The sequence below is a fragment of the Oncorhynchus tshawytscha genome, linkage group LG18, assembly GCF_018296145.1.
Source record: "Oncorhynchus tshawytscha isolate Ot180627B linkage group LG18, Otsh_v2.0, whole genome shotgun sequence".
Taxonomy (NCBI): Eukaryota; Metazoa; Chordata; class Actinopteri; order Salmoniformes; family Salmonidae; genus Oncorhynchus; species Oncorhynchus tshawytscha.
The window spans coordinates 25,666,016-25,685,081 of NC_056446.1; the positions used below are offsets into that span (position 1 = coordinate 25,666,016).

A 19,066-nucleotide genomic window follows, 5' to 3' on the forward strand; every position below is an offset into this window, starting at 1 on the left:
TTAAAAGTCCCTGTACGGGCTCGGGTTACTATGGTTACGCTCGCACAACAAAGTTGAGGCATGAGAAATTGATATGGATAACAGGCACATAACCATGGCTAACTTGTCTTGAGTACCTAGTCAAACAGATGGAAAATTATTAAATGGTAAGTTAAATGTCATTTCAAATGTAGCTAGCTAGCTTATGTCGTTGCAGTATTATTAAACCACTCACTGTCTAGGTAGTACTAGGGGTATTCAAAATGGTCTAAACTAACGTTAGCTAACAGTTTAGAGTTTGCCTGTGACAGTTGGTTACAACAACCTTTTCAGCTGATTGTCAACTGCTTGAAATGATAACATTCTTTCATTGCATATTTCAGAGGAAGTATCATCAAATATTCTAGAAACCCCAGTCATGAACACTTATGTTGACAACCTCATTGAGGATGAAGCTGAGATTGAGCTTCTTCTTGCCAAACCGACCTGCTTCATCATTATTGGGAAGCCAGTGAGTTATCAAAATGGTTCACGCACGCACGCACGCACACACACACACACACACACACACACACACACACACACTGACACACACACACACACACACACTGACTATTGTTATTCTATACAGGGGGTTGGCAAATCTACTCTTGCCACAAAATTAGCCCAGTCCTGGAAGTGTGTCTTGATTGATGGTAAATATTCCCTATCTCAACCTGTTTTTCTTTTCCTAATATCATGTCCTGTTCTCCTTTTCTGTATCTGAACACGTCTTTATACATTAATTTCAGACACAGAATTGCTCAACCAACACATCAATGATCAAAGAGCTCAAGGAGTAGAGGTGAGTTGCCACCGTGCAGCCTCAATTTGCTGTACAGTAGCAGATATACATGACTTTTCAACTACCCATCTTATGGTTTCAGCTTCTTGAGATTCTAAATGAAGGGAAAAGTATCTCAGAAGAGATGGTGGTCCAGCTGATTCTGGACAGACTCAAGTCACCAGAGGTCGAGCACTACGGTAATTCAACTAATTTTGCTAGCCTAATCGACATTGTTTCGTTGTTCCTTAATCCCTAACTACATTATACTCACTGGATTCAACACAGTGCTGCATGTTTTGTATATGTTTGAAGTGTGTGCAGTTTCAGGAAAATGTCAGTATTGTGTCGTATGGCAGGTTATGTGCTGAGCTGCTTGCCCTCCATGTCAGAGGAGTACCTGAAGATACTGGAGCAGATTGAGTTCATCAAGAACCTGAGACTGGCACCCGATTTCATCATAAACATCAAGGTTATCTTCTTCTCCCTTGAGTTAGTTTACTGTGCCTTGTGCTGAATTAACAAGACACAGACAAACTTTTACAGCTAGTTATGCCCATTACACTACACCATCGACTGTGAAATAACAGTAAAATCCTGAAACTGTCCTTGGCCTGAAGTATCCTCATTGCGTTGAACTTTTCTATCCACTTATTCTATTGAGCTGTTCCATCCCCAGTGTGCGGACAGGGACCTGATCCACCGCCTAGCGGGCCAGAGGCAACACCCCCTGACAGGCAGGGTGTTCCTCAGGGAGCAGTGGGACCCTGTGAAGAAAGAGACCACCAAGAAAAGGAATGAGACAGACGACGATGACGGGGAAGAGGAGGAAGGGGAGCTGGAGGAGGCAGAGGAGGTGCAGCCAACATGAACAGATTGATACTACCCTTATTGGAGATGTTGTTATACTCTATTCTATGTGATTTGTTTGTTTGTTTATTTAGTCGGTTGCTTATTTGTTGATCAGGTGGAGGAGCGCGAGCTGCAGAAGGACATGATTACCCAGCTGGTGCGAGCGCAGGAAAACTTCCCAGAGAACGCCTACCGCAGGGTTCTCCTGTACAAGGACACCATTCTCAGACCTCTAGAGGTGAGCGTACTGCGGCCTGAAAAGGACACACCTAAAATGGCTGCCAATTTCTGACAACAACTCCATTCACTTTGTTGACTCATCATCAAGTGTTCTATCTTGATCAGTGAAAGAGATGTAGTGTATTACTAGATGGACATAGTTCTCTGTTCTGATTAACTGCCATGGCTACAACATGCTGTTTGACATGCTGTTTGTTTCCAGGACTACATGGCAGACCATGCTTCCCTGCACCTGTTTGAGCTGGATGGGAATAAAAACCCTGAGGAACTGTTCATGGTGGGATCAGAGGGGGTTCTTGGAAAGAGGAGTTCCATTTCTGAGGGAATAAGCAACGCAACCCTTAGTCCCCTGTCAATACATTAGTCACATTACAAACCCTTGAGTTGGCTGCAGTTTCATTATCCATTCTACAACTAACCACAGTGACTGTCCCTGTAGGTAAAGACTGACTTCTGTGTTTTAATTGCTGGTTGACGAGCTGGTTGTTTATGGTTTTGTCCCTGGTATAGTCAGTGCTCTTCCGTCTGGAATCCATGGCAGTGAGGAGGGTTGCTGTCCCCCTTCGGCTGCTCCAGATCGACGAGGAAGAGCTGCCTGATGAGATTGACACGGTCAGCCTCTCGCTTATGCTACTGTTTGTGTGGAAAACCCTAAACTCAGATCTATTATTGTAAGATTAGTCAATGGTCCTTGAGCAGCAAGCAATGTAGCTAGCTAGCACAATGTTAACAGGTTATGGTAGCCCAATGCTATGGGATAGTAACTGCCATTGGCTGTCTGTGCTGATGTCTTCTCTCAGGAGGAGCTGTTGCGGACCATGTCCTCCTCTAAGACAGTGGCCCCTGGGTTCAGGTGGAGGAGGAGTCGTTGGTCTAGAGCCTGCCCTGTGGCCCTGAAGGAAGGCAAGATCATCAAGGGAAAGCCCGAGTTCTCTGTGGGGTGAGTGAGTGAGTGAGTGAGTGAGTGAGTGAGTGAGTGAGTGAGTGAGTGAGTGAGTGAGTGAGTGAGTGAGTGAGTGAGTGAGTGAGTGAGTGAGTGTGCGTGTCTCTGTTGCTTGTGTCTACACATTCCAGCCATTAACTCTCCTTCCCCACTCCCCTTCAGGTTCATGGACAAAATCTACATCCTGTCTTCCCAGGAGGCCTTGGGGAGGTTTATGCTGAACCCGCGGCGGTACCTCCTGCCACCCATGCCGCGGCCGCCCTGCAAGGTGTCTGTGATCGGGCCTCCATGTGCAGGCAAGAGCACGCTGTGCGCCCTACTGGCCCAGCACTACGGAGCAGAGCTGGTGGACATGGAGGTCTTGATGAAACCAGTCATTGCCAAGGTCAAACAGGACATGCTGGAGAAGGTCAAGAGAGACTCCACCCTCATGGCTATCGAGAGGGTCAAGGTCAAGATGGAACTGGACGCCACCCACGGGTCCAGTGAGTGATGGGATGATTATGGTGGTGATGATGACGATTGCATGTTGAAAAAGTGTATCAATCCTTTGCTCGGTTTCTTGTGTTGTCATCTGCAAAGCATTTATAGAATGAGCATTTAGTCAAATGTAATCAAATGTGGATTTCCTGCAGTAAACATGAGATCCAACATCAGTGAGGAGGAGTCTGATGACAATGATTCAGGTGAGTAAATCAGACTCTAACCAACAAACAGGTAAGTGCTGCCTAATAGACATACACATTTAGTCTAACTGGTGATTCTGATGTCATCCCACAGCGACATCCACGACCCACTCCTCGAGTGAACAGACTGAGGAAGGTGAGCAACACAACCATACAGTCCCACTACTTGTCAGTTACTCTGTTTGACTGTCTGCTGAGGTGTTGTTGTCATTGTTGTTGCTGCTGCTGTTGGGATACAGTGATGATGGAGGTGACAGAGGAGCACCCAGATGTACAGGCCATCGTGGAGGAGGCTTTAAAGGAGGCGGAGCAGGTTGTAACCCCGCCCTCTCTGGACCTGTATGCAGAGGTGCTGGAGAATCACATCAGAGAGGTTTGTCTGAAGTCAAGTCAAGTAAATTACCTTGAAGATTAAATAGTTGAACGTGTGCACAGTATCCTTCCAAATTGAAAAAGCTATGCCTTGTGGAATGGCATTGATGTTCTCTATCAAATGAGTATTCCAGATTGAGATGGCCGATGCAGACTCAGAGATCAAGAGAGGGTGGGTGCTGGACAACTTTCCCAGGAACAGATCCCAGTTGGCCACCATTCAGGATCTCCACGATGGGATCATGCCCGATATCCTGTTCTGCCTGAAAGACAACGATGGGGAAGGTGGGAGAAACTACAACTCACAACTACAAATACTACCATAGTAATGCCTTTGTATTATTCATCTGAAGACTACCATATTTGTAGTTCTATACTAATGTAGAATATTTCTGTTGCAGGTAGGGTAGTATTGAAGAGGATGTATGAACAGAACAGGGAGGAGGTTGACAAGGTAATCAAGAGGCTTGAAGAACAGCAGAAACAGAAGGCCCAGGAGGCTCAAGATTCCTTGTGAGTAGAGCTAAAATGGAGGGGGGAATGATGTGTTGGTCCTCTGCATTGTTGGAGCCAACATGGATGGTTGGGTTAACTAGTTTCAACTTGCTGTATGTGTGTTTGTGGCCTTCTGTAGAAACCGTATGCAGCAGGACCCAGAGGAGGATCCTAAGACAACAGATCCTCAGGCCAAACTGGAGGCAGTGCAAGAGGAGGTGGAGGGTACTGTTCCATTTGAACTAAATGTTGTCATTCTCGATCTCGATCCTCAAAAACATGACTTACTGGTATGCTTCTCACATCATGCTGCCTTCTACGATCACAGCCTTTGTATACTTTTATATATCTATATTCAATGAATCCTCTTAATTTGCTTTGCAGAAGGCTCTGCAAAATCTGATGCAGACGATGCTGACAAAAGCCCACCTACCGTCAGCATAAAAGGTGGCGGTAAGACTGAGCAATGACCATCTGAGCAATGTGAAAACATTTTATTGTTTTGTTTTGTGATATGATATGTAAAGTGCCACCTGCATATCTCTCTCTGGTCTCTCTGGTCTCTCTCTCTCTCTCTGGTCTCTCTGGTCTCGGGTCGCTCTCTCTGGTCTCTCTGGTCTCTCTCTCTCTCTGGTCTCTCTCTCTCTCTCTCTCTCTCTCTCTCTGGTCTCTCTCTCTCTCTCTCGCTCTCTCTCTCTCTGGTCTCTCTCTCTCTCTGGTCTCTCTCTCTCTCTCTGGTCTCTCTCTCTCTCGCTGGTCTCTCTCTCTCTCTCTCTGGTCTCTCTCTCTCTGGTCTCTCTCTCTCTCTCTCTCTCTCCCTCTCTCTCTCTCTCTAGTGTGGAAGAGAGGCTATCCAGACGGTCCAGAGATGAACCCATTCAAGCTGCAGCTGAAGCAGTTTGTGATGGACTGGGAGAGCATGGAGTCCTCTATCACAGGCAGCTACAATGTACTGGAGACCTTTGGCAAGAGCCCTGAGGACCTGGTCCGGGAGATGGTCTTCCACATGGAGAGTGAGTTTTCGGCTTAGGGTGTAGGTGGAGGGGGTGGGGGGCTCAGGGTGTGTACATGTGGATTTTTGTGCTGGTAAAAGAGAGTATGGCAGGGTACTAAGAGTATGGCAGGGTACTGAGAGTATGGCAGGGTACTGAGTATGGCAGGGTACTGAGAGGATGGCAGTGTTTGAGGTTGAGTGACTATACCGGCTTGGTCAAATAGTGTGGCAGAGGACAGAGTTATAAGGCACCTTCAGAATGTATTCATAGTCCTTGACTTATTCCACATTTTGTTGTGTTAGAGTCTGAATGCAAAATTAATTTAAAAAAATATATATTCTCACCTATACGTCACATAGTTATCAGAATCACACAATAGCCCATAATGACAAAGTGAAAACATGTTTTTAGAAATGTTTGCAAATGTATTGAAAATTAAATATCTAATTTACGTAAGTATTCAAACTGCTGAGTCAATACTTTGTAGAAGCACCTTTGGCAGCGATTACAGCTGTGAGTCTTTCTGGGTAAGTCTCTAATAGCTTTCCGCACCAGGATTGTGCAACATGTGCCCATTATGCTTTTCAAAATTCTTCAAGCTCAGTCAAATTGGTTGTTGATCATTGCTAGACAACCATTTTCAGGTATTGCCATAGATTTTCAAGTAGATTTAAGTCAAAACTGTAACTCATCCACTCAGGAACATTCACTGTCTTCTTGGTAAGCAACACCAGTGTAGATTTGGCCTTGTGTTTTAAGTTATTGTCCCGCTGAAAGTTTAATTAATCTCCCAGTGTCTGGTGGAAAGCAGACTAAACCAGGTTTCCTCAAGGATTTTTCCTGTGCTTAGCTCGATTCTGTTTATTTTTTTATCCTTAATTAACGATTACAAGCATACCCATACCATGATGCAGTCACCACTATGCTTGAAAATATGGAGAGTAGTACTCAGTAACGTGTTATATTGGATTTGCCCCGAATATAACATTTTGTATTCAACACAAAAAGTGCATTTCTTTGCCACATGTTTTGCAGTTTTTACTTTAGTGCCTTGTTGCAAACAGGATGAATGTTTTGGAATATTTGTATTCTGTACAGCCTTCCTTCTTTTCACTCTGTCAATTAGGTTAGTATTGTGGAATAGTTTCCTTCCTCTTCAGCAACTGTGTTAGGAAGGACACCTGTATCTTTGTAGTGACTGGTTGTATTGATACACCATCCAAAGTGTAATTAATAACCACCATGCTCAAAGGAATATTCAAATTTCTGCTTTTTTATTTTTACCCATCTTCCAATAGGTGCCCTTCTTTGTAAAACATTGGAAAACCTCCCTGGTCCTTGTGGTTTAATCTGTGTTTGAAATTCACTGCTTGACTGAGTGACCTTATAGATAATTGTATGTGTGGGGTACAAAGATGAGGTAGTCATCTCTGTTAAACACTATTATTGCACACAGAGTAAATCCATGCAACTTATTATGTGACTTGTTAAGCAAATGCTTACTCTTGAACTTGTTTAGGTTTGCCATAACAAAGGGGTTGAATACTTATTGACTCAAGAAATTTCAGCATTTCATGTTTTATTCATTTGTAAACATTTCTAAAAACATAATTCCACTTTGACATTATAGGTTGTTGTGTGTAGGCTAGTGACACAAATTATAGGCTGTAACACAACAACATGAGGAAACAGTCAAGGGCGGGGAATACTTTCTGAAGGCACTTTAGGTACCTAATAACCTTGACGTGTGTTTTCCCAAGAGCCCTTTAAGTATGTGGGCTGGGAGCTGTCAGGAGTAGACCTGGATGAGGAGGAGGAGGATGCTCAGGCCTTGGCTGAGCTGGAGAAACCTGAGGAGGCAGAGGGAGAGGAGGAACAGGAGACAGACGTACGTCCTACATGGAGAAACCCACTAATGACGTATAGTAGTTGGCAATTTAGACCTTACACATTTCTTGTACACATTCTCCAATTAAATGCACTGTAGCTGAATATAAAATTGCTTCAGACTTCACAGTATATGTATTTTAACCAAAAACATCCCGTCCATGTCTGTTTACCATCATCCCATACTGCTGTTTTTCTGTGACATTTTTACGACATTCCCTCTCTCCTCTCTCCCTGCTGTATCCAGGAGGAGGCAACGTCTAAGAGGGTGATGGGGGACACCCAACACTTCTGTCCCGTGTCCCTGAAAGAGAACGGGGCACTGATCCCCTGTCTGGATGAATATGCTGCCAAGTACAGAGAGAAAGCCTACTACTTCTCTAGTACTGAGGCCAGGGAACGCTTCTTACTGAGCCCCGAGACATACGTCTCACACACACAGCTATTGCAGGTAGGAGAGGAGGGAGGGAGGGAGGGAGGGAGTGGAAGAGTGACAGAGAGAAACAGTGAGGAAGTAAGAGCTACTTAGCTAGATAACTTGCTAGATAACTTGTTGAACAATTGAATCTATGAATGTCTGAAATGACCAAATAGCTAAGACAAGTGAATCCATGATAAAATAATGATTCCACTTGACCCCCATATTCTATCACTCTTCTTCTCAACTTCCCCTTCGTCCCCATCCCAGGCCCCAGCACTGAGAGTCTTCCTGCTGGGTACGAGGGGCTCTGATAAGACCACCCACGGGAAATGGCTGGCAGAGAAACTGGGGGTTTTTCACATCCAGTTCAGGGAGTGCCTGCAGGAGCTGATCCTGGGGAAGACCCAGGCCCGCGTGCCCTACTCTGATGAGGTGGAACCCCCTGAGGAGCCCCTTGAGGACCTAGAAGCCCTTCTGCTGCAGGCACAGGGAGGGGCAGCAGTGCCCTCTATGGACGAGGAGGAAAAACACAGTGGGAAGGACAGCCCAGAGGAAGCCCCAGCAGCAGAGGTAAAGGATATGATACTGTCACATATCACAGTTGTTATGGTGCAGTATTTCAGCTTGTTCCCCAGGGATTGACTGGTGGGCTATCTGTGTTGCTGTGTATGTTGCTAGCAGGGGGTGGGGCTGAGTGATGAGGAGGAGGCAATTAAGTCCTATCTGTTTGATGGAGAGCCTCTGCCTCAGGAGATCATGGAGATGATGCTGCCACAGTTCTGGGACCAGGAGCCATACAAGTACCAAGACATTTCACTAACACACACACACACAGACTCATCTTGACACACAAGGCACTCTCGCCCACTGACTTCCCATCTTGACTGATTTGCTGCACCCCCCTCCCTACCCCAGATCGAAAGGGTTCATCCTGGAGGGTTTCCCCCAGAACCCTGAGGACGTGTCCTTCATGGTGGAGCGCCGGCTGTTCCCGGACGCAGCCGTGGTCATGACGGTGGACGTGAGAGACGTCGTGCGGCGCCTGCTGCCCCCCCGCCTAGCCAGCTGGAGAGAACGCCGTGACCGCAGGAGAGAACAGCTGAGACAAGTCAGGGATCTACGCCACAAACTACGGGTGAGAGGAGAGCAGGGCAGATGACTAGGGCTTCAGGACAGGGAGCCAAGTGGGGGAGAAGGTGGAGAAAGTAGAGAGGCTCAATGCTCAAGGCAGGTGTTAGAGGTCATGTTAACACACTCTCACTCCCTCTCTCTCTATCTTCCACCCTCCTCTCTCTCTCTCTCTCTCTCTGGTCTCTCTCTCTCTGGTCTCTCTCTCTCTGGTCTCTCTCTCTCTCTGGTCTCTCTCTCTCTCTCTAATATATCTCCTCCTCCCCCACCCCCCTCAATCTATCTCTTTCTGTTGATGCAGGAGGAGGCCATCACCCGGAGGAGGGCTGAGCTCATGGCAGAGCATGCCTCAAAGCAACCAGCTGCAAAGGTAGTCCTTCATTGTCACAAGCACAGATGCTGTGACTCTTTGAGGCTGATATGGGTCTGTGCTATATTAGTTTGGGAAGAGTTTATGATTAGACCCTGATAAGTAGGGACTCTGTCATCCACTGGTCCTTACAGTCTCTCTCTGTGTGCCAGGTGAAGGATGAGGAGGATGAGGAGGAGTTTGATGAGGAAGAGGAGGGGATGGAGGAGATCGAAGCCATGCTGATTGAGGAGTTTACTCTGGACGAGGAGGATGATGGGGAGGATGAGGAGACAGAAGCGGCTGCTGAGGAGAGGCTGGAGATGGAGATCGGGGAACGCTTTGAAACAGACGACGCCAACTTCACTAGGATGATGGTACAGAGACACACATACTGTCCAGCTATGAACAGGCCTTAATATAGTTACAGGCATTATAATAATAATACATTTGTAACCCAAAGTGCCATTATAAATCCAATCACATTTTATTTGTCACATGCTTCGTAAACAACAGGTGAAATGCTTACTTATGGGCCCTTCCCAACAATGCAGAGAGAAAATGGGAAAAATAATAACACAAAAAACAAGATACACGGGGTATCAGTCCAGAGTATAAAACTGTTTGTTTGTTGTTCAGGAACTCCTGGATGAAAACCAGATCCCTAAGCTGACCATCAACGGTGGACGTAAGTCCAGGATCGTGCGTTACCAGCTGCTTCAGAAGGTTCAGCCTCTGGTGACCAACAGGGAGGCCCACTTCCACAAGTGCCAGCCCATCAGCTATACCCTGGCCCGCAAGCTGCTCTGCTACTCCTTCAAGTATAACAGCTTCTTCGGCGGCTGGGACCCCGTCAAGGTCAGTATAAACCGGGACATACCCACACTCTCTCTATTGAAATCCCAATCTGCTTAATTCAGTGGATGTGGACTTCTTCATAGTGTGATAAATGTTTTTATCTTCTACTAAATTTCTGTTTATCCCTGTATGTTGTAATGTGACTGATAGCAGATCCCATGTGTTCCTCTTTTAGTACACAGAGGGAGACCTGATCCAGCCAGTGCAGGGTCCCCTGAACACATCCTACCCCGTGCTCTTCCATCAGTTCATCTACTTCTTCGCCTCCAAGGAGACGAGGAACACCTTCATCCTCAACCCCATCAAGTACCTGAAGCAGCCCAAACCCAATCCCTCCCTTCCCATCAAACTGGTCATTATCGGACCCCCCAAGTCAGGCAAAACCACAGGTCAGAGTTCACAACACATAGAGGCATATTACACAAGTTCTCATCCAGTGGTGGAAAAAGTAACCAATTGTCATACTTTAGTAAAAGTTAAGATACCTTGATAGAAAATGACTAAAGTAAAAGTGAATGTCACCCAGTAAAATACTACTTGAGTAAAAGTCTAAAAGTATTTGATTTTAAATATACTTAAGTATCAAAAGTAAATGTAATTGCTAAAATAAACTTAAGTATCAAAAGTTACTTACTTATCAAAAGTTACTTAAAAAATTCCTTATATTTAACAAACCAGACGGCATAATATTCTATTTTTTTTAATTTACGGATAGCCAGGGGCATGCTCCAACACTCAGACATCATTTACAAATTAAGCATGTGTTTAGTGAGTCTGCCAGATCAGGGGCAGTAGGGATGACCAGGGATGTTCTCTTGATAATTGTGTGAATTAGGCAATTTTCCTGTCCTGCTAAGCATTCAAAATGTAATGAGTACTGTAATGAGTAGGGAAAATGTATGGAGTAAAAAGTACATAATTTTCTTTAGGAATGAAGTGAAGTAAAAAATTGTAAAAAATATAAATAGTAAAGTACAGTACAGATACCCCAAAAAATGACTTAAGTACTACTTTTAAGTATTTTTACTTAAGTACTTTACACCACTGTTCTCATCACAAATTAGGCTCTGTGGTAAGTGAATGTAATTCACTTTTGTAAGGATTGTTTGCAATATGTTTATTTGATTCTTAAACTCTTTTCTCCTCTATGAATGCATTAAACTCACTTTATTGTAACTTGTCAAACAATGCATTAATATTTGATTCTCTCTAACAGAAACTTAGATTTAAGACCATCTCAGGCCAGTTCTGCCAATCCAGCTGTACATTAGCTCACCCAAACAGAGAACACACCCATATCTATATGTGTTGTGCAGTGGCGAGGATGTTTGCCCATGAGTACAGCCTGACTCGTCTGTCCATTGGGGACGTGATGCGGACTGTGCTGGCCAGCCAGGGTAGGACAGAGCTGGCCACCCAGATGATGAAGCACCTCTCCCAGGGCCACACCTTGCCAGATGAATTGGCCATCCAGTGTTTGGAGGTAGCCCTCATGAGCCTGGTCTGCAGCACCAGAGGGTAAGGCCGCTAACCTTGGCTGAAAAATAGGGGCAGTGTTCAATTTCCCTCTTTCTTATGTGTGGCTTCATTCTAAATGATGTCATAAAACGTTAAAAGTCAGTAATTCCCAGTGAGACAGTAATTTGGTGATCCATGCAGACCAATCAAAAGCTGGAAAAAGGTTGTATTGAACAGACCAAAAGCAACATTTCAGTGTATGCCAACCAGAAGGTTGACTAGGCTATTCATTCTATTTCCATGACATATTCTATTGACTGTATTTCCTTCCCTATCTCAGGTACGTGTTGGATGGCTTCCCTATGACGCGTAAGCAGGCTGATTTGATGGAGGCTCGGAGCATTATCCCAGTGCTTGTGGTGGAGCTGCAGCTGGACACCGTGGAGGTGCTAAAGAGAGGCCTCAGTGACAAGATGAAACCCAACAGGTCAGAGGGGTGGCACTAGATGGCCCTACCAGAGAGGACAAAACTATTGTGTACTGTACATCCAGCTATATGCATCAATCTCAAATGAATAGGAAAGTTCAGCACGTCCTGAAATTAATCAACTTTGACAGTGTCTATGCTTCCCATTCATTTAAGATTTAGGGCATGTAGCTGCATCTACACAACAGATTACCTGGGACATGGATTCATCTTGTTATCATTTTGGCTTAAACTGTCACTTAATTATCCCCCCTCCCCTGGCAGTCCCCACCTGATGCATGACAGCCCCCAGATCCTGAACATCCGTAACTCTAATTTCAAGCATGAGGTGGAGGCAGTGAGGCAGCACTACCAGCAGCATTACCAGAACTGGGTCTCTGTGGATGGACACAACTCCAAGTGGTGGGTCTGGAACAGAATCCTGGATGAGGCCCGCATGAGCATGAGACACATCCACACCTACCTGGAGAAAATACGCACCGGTAATATATGCAGTCTAGAGAGACTATAGAAAAAGCCTATTCACTTTGGTAATTATTTGATTTCTACACTGAACAGAAATATAAACGCAACATGTAAAGTGTTGTTCCCATGTTTCATGAGCTGAAATAAAAGATCCCAGAAATGCTCCATAAATTATGCACAAAAAGCTTATTTCTTTCAAATTTTGTGCACATATTTGTTTACATCCCTGTTAGTGAGCATTTTGCCTTAGCCAAGGTAAAACATCTACCTGACAGATGTGGCATATCAAGAAGCTGATTAAACAGCATGATCATTACACAGGTGCACCTTGTGCTGGGGACAATAAATGGCCACCCTAAAATGTGCAGTTTTGTCACACAACACAATGCCACAGAGTTTTGAGGGAGCATGAAATTGGCATGCTGACTGCAGAAATGTCCACCAGAGCTGTTGCCAGAGAATTATCTACCATGAGCCGCCTTCAAACTTGTTTTAGAGAATTTGGCAGTATGTCCAACCGGCCTCACAACCACAGACTACGTGTTGAGCATTGTGTGGGTGAGCTGTTTGCTGATGTCAATGTTGTAAACAGAGTGGCCCATGGTGCCGGTAGGGTCATGGCATGGGCAGGCATAAGCTAAGGACAACAAACACAATTGCATTTTCATTTTACATTTTTTAGAATTTTACCCCCTTTTTCTCCCCAATTTCGTGGTATCCAATTGTTAGTAGCTACTATCTTGTCTCATCGCTACAACTCCCGTGCGGGCTCGGGAGAGACAAAGGTTGAAAATGATGCGTCCTCCAATACACAACCCAACCAAGCCGCACTGCTTATTAACAGCGCACATCCAACCCGGAAGCCAGCCGTACCAATGTGTCAGAGGAAACACCGTGCACCTGGCAACCTTGGTTAGCGTGCACTGCGCCGGGCCCACCACAGGAGTCGCTGGCGCGATGAGACAAGGATATCCCTACCGGCCAGGCCCTCCCTAACCCGGACGACGCTAGGCCAATTGTGCGTCGCCCCACGGACCTCCCAGTCGCGGCCGGTTACGACAGAGCCTGGGCGCGAACCCAGAGTCTCTGGTAGCACAGCTGGCGCTGCAGTACAGCGCCCTTAACCACTGCGCGACCCAGGAGGCCCTCACAATTGCATTTTATCAATGTCACTTTGAATGCACATAATTACTGTGATGAGATCCTGAGGCCCATTGTGAGGCCCTTGTCCTTTAAGATATCTGTGACCAGAAGATGCATTTCTGTATTCCCAGTCATGTGAAATCCATAGATTAGGGCCTAATACATTTATTTCCTCATATGGACTGTAACTCAGTAAAATCTTTGATATTGTTAATTTTTTGGTTCAGAAAATATTAAAGTCTTATGAGATTGCTGCTTCTCCTATGTCTTTGACCCTGGCCCCTACAGGCCATGCAGCTAGCATCTACAGGCTGTGCATCACACCAAAGGAGCTAAAGTCTCGGCTGGGTGAGTTTAGCTATTACTGCCCTGTCAGCCTCGCCCTCCATCGACACCTGGTGGACTGTTCTCTCACTACATCTCTGGAGCTGGCTGCTGAGTTCAGGGGACACTATTACAAGATGTGCTCTCGGGAGTACCTGGAGGTGGGTCTCATACCTGGTGACAGTCATCAATGATTTGGTGACTTACCTGCATGTAATGTGTGTAAAGTGCTCTTTTAGATCTGTGGTTAAAAGGTATAATGTATATGATTACATCACAGGAACTATTAACAGAGGTAAAATTATATTGATTTCTCTCTTTGCCTTGTACCCCTATCTACAAAAGCTCTTCCTTGAGACTCCAGAACAGTTTGTGATCCCGGGCTGCCCACACGCTCTCCCCCCTTCCCACATGTTGCCCAAGAAGCTGACGGCCAGCCAGGTGAAGGCCAGGTTCCCCAAGCAGGTGGAGATGAAGGGCTACTGCCCCGTCACCTACCTGGATGGGAGGCAGAGGTATCTATTCATTATAGTACCAGTCTTCTTCAATGCTGGCACAGGGGGGCATGGGTTCTCTGTAGGTCTCTGGCTTTTTAAGAGGTCTCAAGTTTGGAATATGCCAGTAATTAGGTACAGTTGAAGTCGGAAGTTTCCATACAAATACATTTAAACTCAGTTTCTCACAATTCCTGACATTTAATCCTAGTAAAAATTAGTGTTTTTGGTCAGTTAGGATTACCACTTTATTTTAAGAATGTGAAATGTCAGAATAATAGGAGAGAGAATGATTCATTTCAGCTTTTATTTCTTTCATCACATTCCCAATGGGTCAGAAGTTTACATACACTCAATTAGTATTTGGTAGCATTGGCTTTATATTGTTTAACTTGGGTCAAACGTTTCAGATAGCCTTCCACAAGCTTCCCACAATAAGTTGGGTGAATTTTGGCCCATTCCTCCTGACAGAGCTGGTGTAACTGAGTCAGGTTTGTAGGCCTCCTTGCTTACACACACCTTTTCAGTTCTGCACACACATTTTCTATGGGATTGAGGTCAGGGCTTTGTGATGGCCACTCCAATACCTTGACTTTGTTGTCCTTAAGCCATTTTGCCACAACTTTGAAAGTATGCTTGGGGTCATTGTCCATTTGGAAGACCCATTTGTGACCAAGCTTTAACTTCCTGACTGATGTCTTGAGATGTTGCTTCAATATATCCACATAATTTTCCTGCCTCATGATGCCAGCTATTTTGTGAGGTGCACCAGACCCTCCTGCAGCAAAGCATCCCCACAACTTGATTCTGCCACCCCTATGCTTCACGGTTGGGGATGGTGTTCTTCGGCTTGCAAGCCTCCCCCTTTTCCTCCAAACATAACGATGGTCATTATGGCCAAACAGTTCTATTTTTATTTCGTCAGACCAGAGCACATTTCTACAAAAAGTACGATCATTGTCCCCATGTGCAGTTGCAAACCGTAGTCTGGCTTTTTTGTGGAGGTTTTGGAGCAGTGGCTTCTTCCTTGCTGAGCGGCCTTTCAGGTTATGTCGATATAGGACTATTTTTACTGTGGATATAGATAATTTTGTACCTATTTCCTCCAGCATCTTCACAAGGTCCTTTGCTGCTGTTCTGGGATTGATTTGCACTTTTCGCACCAAAGTACGTTAATCTCTAGGAGACAGAATGCGTCTCCTTCCTGAGCGGTATGATGGCTCCGTGGTCCCATGGTGTTTATACTTGCGTACTATTGTTTGTACAGATGAACGTAGTACTTTCAGGCATTTGTAAATTGCTCCCAAGGATGAACCAGACTTGTGGAGGTCTACAATTTTTTTCTGAGGTCTTGGCTGATTTCTTTTGATTTTCCCATGATATCAAAGAAAGAGGCACTCTGTTTGAAGGTAGGCCTTGAAATACATCCACAGGTACACCTCCAATTGACTCAAATGATGTCAATTACCCTATCAGAAGCTTCTAAAGCCATGACATCATTTTCTGGAATTTTCCAAGCAGTTTAATGGCACAGTCAACTTAGTGTATGTCAACATTAGAAGCCTCCTCCCTAAGTTTGTTTTATTCACTGCTTTAGCACACTCCGCCAACCCAGATGTCCTAGCCGTGTCTGAATCCTGGCTTAGGAAGGCCACCTACAATCCTGAAATTTCCATCCCTAATGTAATGAGTGCGTGTAGGTGGCAGGGAAGTCAGGCGCAGGAAAACGAACTTTGTATAAACGGAGTTGTGTAATAAGCGCTCATAAACTCCAAAAAACAAAATATACAAAAAATAATAAAAGTGGGTACAAAACCCGTCGCACACCGACACATGACTAGCACAACACATACAATAAACAATCTCCGACAAGGACATGACGGGAAACAGAGGGTTAAATATACAACATGTAATTAATGGGATTGGAATCGGGTGTGAAGGAAGACAAGACAAAACCAATGGGGGGAAAAAAATGGATCAATGACGGCTAGAAGGTCAGTGACGTCAACTGCCGAACACCGCCCGAACAAGGAGAGGGACCGACTTCGGCGGAAGTCGTGACACCTAACTAAAACATTTTCCGACAAGATAGAACTGCAAAGGGGGAGGAGTTAGCCTGAAGCGTTCTGTCATACTATCCAGGTCTGTGCCCAAGCAATTCGAGCTTCTTGTTTTAAAAATCAACTTTTCCAGAAACAAGTCTCTCACCGTTGCCGCTTGTTATAGACCCCAGCTGTGCCCTGGACACCATATGTGAATTGATCGCCCCATCTATCTTCAGAGTTCGTACTGTTAGGTGACCTAAACTGGGACTTGCTTAACATCCCGGCCGTTCTACAATCTAAGCTAGATGCCCTCAATCTCACACAAATTATCAAGGAACCTACCAGATGCAACCCAAAAGTGCTTTCCTCTCCATCTTAAATAAGCATGCCCCATTCAAAAAATGTAGAACTAAGAACAGATAGAGCCCTTTGTTCACCCCAGACTTGACTGGCCTTGACCAGCACAAAAACATCCTGTGGTGTACTGCATTAGCATCGAATAGCCCCCGCGATATGCAACTCTTCAGGGAAGTGTGGAACCAATATACTCAGTCAGTTTTCAAACAGAAATTTGCTTCCTGTAGCACTAATTCCCCAAAATTTGGGACAATGTAAAGTCCATGAAGAATAAGAGCACCTCCTCCCAGCTGCCCACTACACTGAGGATAGGAAACACTGTCACAATAAGCATTTTTCCACAGCTGGCCATGCTTTCCACCTGGCTACCCCTACCCCGGCCAACACCTCAGCACCCCTTGCAGCAACTTGCCCAAACTCCCCCCGCTTCTCCTTCACCCAAATCCAAACAGCTGATATTCTGAAAGAGTTGCAAAATCTGGATCCCTACAAATCAGCTGGGCTAGACAATCTGGACCCTCTCTTTCTAAAATTATCCACATAAATTGTTGCAACCCCTAATACTAGCTTATTCAACCTCTCTTTCGTATCGTCTGAGAACCCCAAAGATTGGAAAGCTGCCGCGGTCATCCCCCTCTTCAAAGGGGGAGACAGACCCAAACTGTTATAGACCTATATCCATCCTGCCCTGTCTTTTTTTTGGTACACCAACTACTTCTCAGATAGAGTTCAGTGTGTCAAATTGAAGGGCCTGTTGTCCGGACCTCTGACAGTCTCTATGGGGTGCCACAGGGCTCAATTCTCGGGCCAACTCTTTTCTCTGTAAATATCAATGATGTTGCTCTTGCTGCTGGTGATTCTTTTCTCTGCACCTGGGTCCAACCTTACAACGTCACAGATTGATGCTCTCATCCTACCTCCCAGACAGGCTGCTTGCTATAGGCTCTCAGTTGATTCCGTTTCATAGTTAGTGCCTTTGAGATGTATTGCTTTTAGTTTGAAACTCTCCTCAGGTATGAGGCCCTGGTTCGTGGAAGCGTGGAGTACTCTGTGGAATATCGGGAACAAATCTACATTTTCGAGAACGAACAGAAACAGGACAGGTTTCTGAGGTCAGTAATAGACTGATGCAATGAACCTGGTGTGATCTCAAATTATCAATTTGAATATTGTTAGGTAACCCAAACCAGTTCTCTTCCAACTTCTTGCTCCTCCTCTCAGGTTACCTGAGACCTATTGGAACCAGAAGCTGCCCGACAAGCTGCCTCCTATGAGTGAGCCTGTGCAGCTCACCTCCCTGCCCATGCTAGGCTACATGGAACAGGTGAGACTGAGGCTCAAACACACCGGGAGGCACTCTGGATGTAATTACTGGAGGGACTTAATCTGAATAAAAATAGCTGAAGTGTGTTTACACTACAGTGCATGTGACATACTGTATGTTGACCAGGGTTTTGTGTTCCATATCAGGGCGTGGCAAGATCTATCATTAAAGCTCTGACTGCCGTCGGTTGTCTCAAACCAAAGTTCCCTTACCTCAGTCCGAAGAGATCGGCACTCCATTATCTGGCATTTTATTTGAAAGGTATGCAAAAATCGTTGAGAGGAGCCTTAAGGCTCTTCACACACCCAAGTTTGTCATCACCATAATGTCACACGGTCCCTGGTCATGCTATATTTGCAGTGCATTGGTCTCAGATTATAATTTGACTCTGCATTATCTTGCTTGTCCATTCTTTCCTCCTGTGCTCCCTCCCTATTCCCTCCATGCCTCTCTCCGTTCCTCAGCCTTCAACCCCAGGAACTCGGACTACATCCGCCAGAAGTACAAGAAGAAGCTGGCGTCATTTGAGGAGAATTGTGAGCTTATCTCCTACCTGGGCTCCACTATGACCAAGAAGTACAGAGCTCCTCAGGAGCAGCCCATAGACTTTGAATTTAAGCTGCACAGGTTTTTGGCTTTTGGAGAGTCCACAGATGCTGCTGCTGGGGTGCTATAGTACCTCATGGCTTGTGAAATATTGTTCACTGAAATTATGAGCTCTAAGTATTTCACAGGGTGCATTGCACTGTTGATATATCAAAGGATGACAGAATTGCAGTCCTTTTAAACTGCTATTAACATTTCTAAATGTTTATTATTTAACCAAATGCATTTTGTTAGTTCACCATTTGTAAGTCAGTGGGGTTTTCTTCGTACATATTAAAAACCCAGTGCAGTCAGAAATGTGATTTTACTGTGATATTTATTTCCACACTGTTGAA

At 45.1% G+C, this 19,066-nt stretch overlaps 1 protein-coding gene across 4 annotated transcripts; it reads left to right on the forward strand.

Annotated features, from left to right (window-relative positions):
- Window positions 1–19: 19 nt before the first annotated feature.
- Window positions 20–19,021, forward strand: ak9 (adenylate kinase 9). 4 transcript variants are annotated; one of them, XM_024378316.2, is made up of 38 exons: window positions 20–146; window positions 363–490; window positions 611–674; window positions 771–823; window positions 906–1,002; window positions 1,162–1,274; window positions 1,482–1,658; window positions 1,770–1,892; window positions 2,097–2,171; window positions 2,405–2,506; window positions 2,695–2,834; window positions 3,000–3,322; window positions 3,473–3,523; window positions 3,618–3,659; window positions 3,763–3,896; window positions 4,030–4,180; window positions 4,297–4,408; window positions 4,530–4,615; window positions 4,775–4,843; window positions 5,227–5,403; window positions 7,146–7,273; window positions 7,520–7,723; window positions 7,961–8,263; window positions 8,372–8,493; window positions 8,609–8,828; window positions 9,123–9,191; window positions 9,344–9,547; window positions 9,810–10,028; window positions 10,204–10,417; window positions 11,345–11,546; window positions 11,827–11,973; window positions 12,238–12,455; window positions 13,870–14,066; window positions 14,251–14,420; window positions 17,815–17,913; window positions 18,023–18,125; window positions 18,272–18,386; window positions 18,590–19,021. In XM_024378316.2, the coding sequence occupies exons 2-38, from the start codon at window positions 398–400 to the stop codon at window positions 18,799–18,801; spliced, it is 5,328 nt and encodes a 1,775-aa protein (XP_024234084.1). In that variant the 5' UTR covers window positions 20–146; window positions 363–397; the 3' UTR covers window positions 18,802–19,021. The 4 variants fall into 4 exon arrangements, with proteins under 4 accessions (XP_024234084.1, XP_024234085.1, XP_024234087.1 ...); XM_024378317.2 differs by having other exon boundaries at window positions 8,375–8,493; XM_024378319.2 differs by having other exon boundaries at window positions 4,775–4,837.
- Window positions 19,022–19,066: the final 45 nt, after the last annotated feature.